This window comes from Cicer arietinum, chromosome 8, assembly GCF_000331145.2.
Source record: "Cicer arietinum cultivar CDC Frontier isolate Library 1 chromosome 8, Cicar.CDCFrontier_v2.0, whole genome shotgun sequence".
In the NCBI taxonomy this organism is placed as follows: domain Eukaryota; kingdom Viridiplantae; phylum Streptophyta; class Magnoliopsida; order Fabales; family Fabaceae; genus Cicer; species Cicer arietinum.
The window spans coordinates 26,716,248-26,723,724 of NC_021167.2; the positions used below are offsets into that span (position 1 = coordinate 26,716,248).

The window sequence follows — 7,477 nt, forward strand, 5'->3', positions numbered from 1 at the left end:
GTTAAGATACCGGCTATGTTATTTTGACTCTATGGATGCTCTTTATTTCACTTCACTCAAAGTGATACTGATACCAACTAAAAAGACCCTTATTTTCTCATATTATGTCAATCTTTTAACAGTTAGAACTATCACCCCAAAGTTCAGTTGCATCTCATTTCCATAAAGATATAGTGTAGCCATTAGAATATAAAGAGGGATTCAAAATTGATACAAAAAATGATAACGCTTGCTAGATTCTTATTGATTCAATTTGAAGCCTCCATTTTCCAAACTACATCCAATGCCTCCAATTATCATCTCTGTGAATAAATTGTTTAGTAAATAAATGGCTAAAACAAAACAAAAATACTAAGTTTAGATATAAAGGTTGTTAGGGCTATTTCTTATATATTATGTTCACAAGAAATCATATATACACATTTTTTGACATCTTCTTAAGATCAAATATATGATACCGTATTACATATTGTTTGAGTGTCTGACACCGACGCAAGAACCAAAGTAAAATAAGAGAGAAAACAATGTCTTTATATCATTTCTCTTTGAATATATACAAAATTAAAGTTCCATTATGGCAGAGGATGTATCAGTTAAAAATATATATGTAATATATGGTAGATTTACTATGGTACATGTAATATTTATATATATATATATATATATATATTTTCTAATCAATGTAAGATGTAATATATTTCCTGTTCAACCCCAAAAGCAACAAAGAAATAGCAATGAAAGAGAGCAACATAGAAAGCCAATTCTTTCTTTATTATTTTGAATCACAAAATCTATGAAACTGATCACTAGAATAAATCCCATGAGAGGTACAAATTATTGTCTACAACAAAACTTTATTAATTCTTCTAAAAATAATTAAAACCTAAAAGATATGAAGTTCTATCCTGGAAAATTAGAACTTTTATTAGCACAAAATTCAAACCAAAAAAAAAAAACTTCAACTATAATCGATAGTCACCAAATTCTTTCAAGCCTCCCAAGGTGGCCGGGGTGGGAATAGATGTCCTCATATTATGAGAAAACAATGAATCTGAATAGTTCAAGAACGGTTGACTCGAGCACATGAAATCCGTCGTGCTCGGCGCCAAGAAGTTTGTCATGTAAGGATTGAACAGAGGCTCCAACATTGGAGTCTCTGATGCAATGTAACATGAGTTAACATGAGTTTTACTGATGTTTCCACAATTGTTCTCATTGGTGGTAATCGACGACGTGTCATTGTCTTCATTTCTAACAATAACAACATTCTTTCTGTCGTTTTCCTTGACTCCTGCTGCCATTGCAACATTGCTCACGGGCTCTTGCTTTTTCTGATGTTGAGACGACGGGACATTGCTCCCGCCGTCTTCCCCCTCAGAACGAGATAGCCCAGTGAGCTTTTGCACCAATGTCATGAAGTCCCTAGGGTGAGTATGAATGACTCGTGGAGAATGTGTGTAGATTATCACGGGATGGCGAGGTTGTTGGGGTGGCTTGTTTGATGCCCCCATGCCATTAGCCAATGAAGACGATGTTGACGAAGACGACGATGAAGACGATGATGGTTGTGATGATGTTGATAGTGATTTTTTTATGAAATGAGAATCTTTATTGATTTTCAAATGTGGTGGCAACATTCCATTAATGTTGGATTTTGTGGTGATTGTGGTTGAGGTGATTTCTTTCTTTGCATGAAATTGTGAAGGCTTCATGGCTTTGGTTTTGAAGAATGGTAAGAAATGAAATTAGGTATAATATTATGTGAATTATAAATATGGATTTGCTTTAAATAAATTTATACGATGCTAAATAAATTAGAAGAAAAAAAATAAAAAATAAAAAATTTGTTTATTGTTATGATTTTGTGGATGTGGTTAATTAAGGTAAAGATTTTAAAGGATGAAGTTGTTGTATATATAAGATTTGTGAGATTTGCATGGCGCATGCAAAACAAAAACAAAAATATTGTTGTGGGAGAGTGTGATAGCCAATGAGAATGTGACACGTAGGCAATTTGAAATGGGAAGGGGTAGTTTGGGAATTTCATGGAGTAGAGATCACTGTGTTGGAGGATAGAGGAGTGATGAAGTGTCCAAATGAGCGAAAGGTTTGGAATCAGTTGACTGAGTGGGCCCCACGTGTTAAATTGTTGGTGTGGTACGGCAACGCGAAGTTTAAGGTTGTTCTTCCGAAGCCGAAAATATGAAATGTCTACAATATCGAGTTTGTTTCACGAATTTATTTCATATACACTTTCGATGTATACATTATATATTTGATTTCAATTAGAACGATATCTAAAATTATATATTAATAATATAAATTAATTTTTATTTTATTTTGATACTACTTAGTAATTAAACTCTCTTTTAAATAAATGTTCATTAAAAATATAATTATATATTCTTTTATATTAATTATAAACATCCATTAAAAAATAAATTATTTCTTAATATAAGTCCTTTTTCAATTGATCAATTAATATTGAATATGTTTATACACAAAAGATAATTTAATTATATTTTTATATATAATAAACACATTAATTATGTTATCAATTTTTTTTAATAAAAGTAATATATATCATATATATTTGTATTTGAGGACAAAAAGATAAATGCATTTTTAAGGGAATCTAAATTTTTTATTAAATACTTTGTTCAGAATAAAATATAAACATAAATTAGATGCATCAACATTTTAAATATCATTTTTATTTTTATTTTATTTGAAATTGAGTGTTAATTAGTACTAGTAATGTATGTGGAGATCTACACAATCCGAGAAGCATCACCTTTACACACAAAACCGGTTGTCGTCCCCCAACCTTTTACTCCTTTTTGAAACTTGGCCATTTTTATCTAATTTTTTTTTTCTTCTTTTAATTAAATAAATATTTTTACACATATATTTAATTTTTCTTGTGATCTTTGATTTTTTTTGGTTTCAGGCAACATTTGATTTTTTTTTCGGTGTTCATTTAATTTAGATTGATAATTTAATTTTAATCAAGTGTATAATCAGATTCAATTAATGATTTTGATGTCTTCAATGTTAAAGTTCCAAATTCATATATGTATTATAGATACTTCAATTTTGTCATATTTGCAAGTTTTGTTACAATAGTAAATATTGTGCAATTTTATGCTATTAATCTAAGTAATGCGAGTTTATTCTAAGGATGGTAACATAACTCGCATCCACAGATATCCACTCGAACTCGTATTAATTTGGAACAAAGAAAACTCGTTTTGATTAATTGCGGATACGCACTTTCCACAAAATTAAAATTCAGGGGCACAAACGGGTTTGGGAGACGGGTTTTAAATTTTATATATACTTAATATTTTTTAATTATTAAAAAATATAATCACATCTCTATAAAAATATATTTTATTTTATTTTATTATTGTCTAATAATAATTATTTTATTATATTAATTATAATAGATATAATTTTTAAATTTATAATTTTATAGGTGCAGGGGTGGACGGAGAAACTCAGACTCCGTCACAAACGAGAATGAAGGGTTAGATTTCACATACGCTAAAAAAAGAGCGAATGCAAATTTTCTCCGATTATTCAGGTGGGGTGGAGCAGGCGAAATCCGCTCCCGCCCTGTTATTATGCCTAGTTTATTCATAGATTTATCTTTTTATTTTATTTTAGCAATTTTGAATTATATTGTTTTCGGTCGATGTAATATTTCTATCAATTTGATTGAATGAATTTTGATTTTTTTTTGTCAAAAAAAAGGTATTCATGCTAGTAAAATTAATGATATTTGTACTTGCAGATATCCGTATTTTTTTAAACAAAATATACATAACTGTTAATAATTTCATAATTTTTTTTTTCCGGTTACAATTATTATGTTTTAATGCTTTTTATTTGTGTAAATGTAATAATATTGTTTATGTTTAATTATAATTTTAGTCTCATATTTTTATTAATTCACATGATTGGTCATCATATTTTAAAACAAGCAGTTTTGATTTTTCATTATGATTTTTTAACTAAAAAAATAACTATGTGAAATACTTTAAATAACATGACATATGACAGAAAATAATTAAAACCCACGAAATTGCAACATAACTCTCTAAAACCTTAACATTCAACTACATAAATTATTCATTTTTGTAATTTAATTAATAAGATATGAATAATTAATTCATCTAAATGATTCTATTTCATGAAATCGTATGTCACATCATTTAAAATATATTAAATTATATATTTTTTTTAAATCAAAAATTTGAAAGAAGACCAAAATTAACTTTTAAAATAGAAGACTGATTATGAGATTATATCAATTATATTTTTTTCAATTTGAACCGTCTAAATAATACTGCATACACTACTCTTAATTCAATATATATATTTATTTTATATTTATGGTAATGGTAAGCACACCTATACTCCATCTATAATGAAATACCAATGCTATTTAGCGCAAAAAAGTAATGAACATATGGGTACAAAAATAAAATGAAGGTTTTATTACAATTTCAGTCTCTCTATCTTTATTGATTCACAAAATTGGTCTTCCTATTTTAAAAGTCGACATTTTTGATTCATTCTTCTGATTTTTTAACTAAAAAACGATGACGCCATATGTTTCAAATAGCGTGACATATGATACAATGATTAGAATGATTAACACCATGAAATTTAAATAAAACGTCGTAAACCTGCTTGCGCACCATATGATTCAAGTGTGAAACTCTTCAAGAACACTGGTAAATGTGTTAGACAAACTGAATATGCAAGCATCATTGACAGCCTTAGGTAACCATTGATTGTATTAGACCTGAAATTACATATGTCGTGAGACTATTGTGCAAGTTTACCAGTAGATCTAGTGGGGAACATCGACATGCTATGGAAAGAGTCATGAGATACCTGAAAAAGATCATGAGTCTTGGATTACATTATCAAATATTTTCTACAATACTTGAAGGATACAGTGATGCTGATTGAAATATTTTATCAGATTACTACAAAACAATCAGTAGCTATATTTTAGTATAGTTAATGGTGTTGTATCTTGGAAATCGAAGAACATACGCTATTAACTCAATCCACTACGAAGTCTGAAATGACCTTAACTAGTGCTAGTAAAAAACATGTTGATTGAGATGTTTACTGTTTGAGATCCCTTTATAAGAGTTGTATGTTTGTAATGTCTATAACATTCCAATTACCTATTTGTGCTCGTACCTAAGTTTATCAAATCTTTCATATTATTTACAACCTCAACTATTTGTAACCTATAAAATTTCGACACCATGAGAAAACTTGTTTAACTATAAAAGAAAGAAGGGTTAAATGTTAATAATCATTGGACTCTTAAAAATAATATAAATAAAGAGTAATATATAATTTATACTAATAGAAATATTATCATAAATTAAACACTCTAATTAAATGACAGATATGATACTTGTCTTTACAATTTACTTTAATGTATTATAATCTATAAATAGATGATAGATTTAAAATTGTAAAACTATTTTACATCATCAATATATAATCATTAAAGATTTTAAACTCTTTCTATAGAATAAAAAGAATATTTTCCACTTAAAAAAAAGTTTATAATTGGACACATTTGATTTGGACCACTTTGGACAAGCCCCACACACAATACATGGTCCCACGACACCTTAGCAGCCGACGAAATCACGTTGACTTTCAACTTTTGATCATTTCATAAAAAAAATATACAAATGATTTTTTTATTTATTTATTAAATTACATTTAATAACTAGTAACTATTATTGTATTCACTATCATTATTAATATAAAGTAAAAATAGTAAATTTTGAATGATACATATATTTTTAACTAATGTAATTGAGTATTCGTGCTCTGCACTAGATGACAAAAAATTATTTGTAATAATTTTTATAATTATATAAAAAAGATATAACTGAAAATGACATAAAAAATTCATAAAGTATATATTATATACATTGAATTTAATAGTAAAAGTGTAAAAATTAAACTTCCACATATAAAATTTAAATTTCGTATGCATGATTGTAAAATAACTATTATTTATTAGTGTTATCGGTAATAATAAAAGTTCTTTTATTTTCTATTTTTTAACAAATGATTTTTATAATATTATAAATTTCAATTTTAGTCCTTAGTTCAATTGATATTATTAAATTAAAATATATATTTTAAATTTAAATTTAAAATAATACAAATTTAAAGTAAAATTTATCATCTCTTAAATAGATAAAAAAAATCATGTTTTATCTTCAACAAGATAATTAAATTAGATCATGAATTTGGAGAGACAAGTAAGACAAAAAAACTTGAATATATTAATTCATCATTACATAAGAGTCAAATTTAGCACACTCTGGATTCCGTAACGGTACCGTCTATGTTGTTTTCCTTCCTTTTGTTTTCACAAACTTTATATCTTAATTTATGAAATCATTGCAACTCTTTTCATTTTTTTAGTTTTTATTACAAATAGTATAGTACTAGTAGTACTTTTTTTAAGGAAAATAAGTATTGACCATCAAGTTATTAAGTTGAAGAAAATTATAAAAATCAAGATTTATATATAGTTTGAAAAAGAGTGAGACCAAATGATAATAAAACTAATGTTTTTTTTTTTTTTTTTTATAAAGAATTAACAGATAAATTAATTTAATTAACATAAGTATATCTACGGACCAAAATGAAGAAAAATAATTATAGTGTCAAATTAAAAAATAAGATAAAGGATTAAAAGATTAATTTAACTTATAAACTTTATTTATTAGACAATTTTAATATACTTTGTATATGTATTAAATACATTAAAATTTTAGTATCAAATACAGTGTTATTTATTTTATGTATGTTTTTAAAATACATGTAAGATATAGAAAATAAAAAAGTTAATGAAAAGTAAAAATACAAACACAATAGTAGTATAATGTCTATATTTTGAGGTTAAAACAGTACAATTAAAATATTTAGTAAAAGTCCTATTAACCTTTTGATAAGATAATTTTTATAAAATTAATTAACACATTTACGTGGAGTTTAATCATTTAAAAAATAATATTCTTTTGGTCAAATAAATAAAAATTACATCAAATAATAGTACATTTAAAATTATTAAAAATAAAAAAGTTAAATTTACAAACATACTCAAATTATCTATATTAATATAACATAAAATGAGAAAATATTAACTCTTATAAATTTTGAGTTTTCAAAGACAAAAAATTGTTAACAAAAATGTTAACGTTTGGGGTCTAACATGTTTAGGCAAAACATTCATCCGTTTCTTTATTTATTATTACTAATAATTATAATAACTTTAAACTATGATTAATTCTGTTAATTAAATGCTATTATAAAATTATAAGATAGATCTATAATTGTGAAATATTGTTTAGATTAGAGACATGATCCACATGAATGAATGAAACGAAAAAGACACCTACTACCACATTGAGGAAAG

General features: G+C 26.0%; 1 protein-coding gene across 1 annotated transcript; it reads right to left on the reverse strand.

The window, feature by feature from the left end:
• Window positions 1-799: 799 nt before the first annotated feature.
• LOC101498472 (VQ motif-containing protein 20) lies at window positions 800-1,859 on the reverse strand. Its single transcript, XM_004512861.4, has one exon. The coding sequence runs from the start codon at window positions 1,710-1,712 to the stop codon at window positions 963-965; it is 750 nt and encodes a 249-aa protein (XP_004512918.1). The 5' UTR covers window positions 1,713-1,859; the 3' UTR covers window positions 800-962.
• Window positions 1,860-7,477: the final 5,618 nt, after the last annotated feature.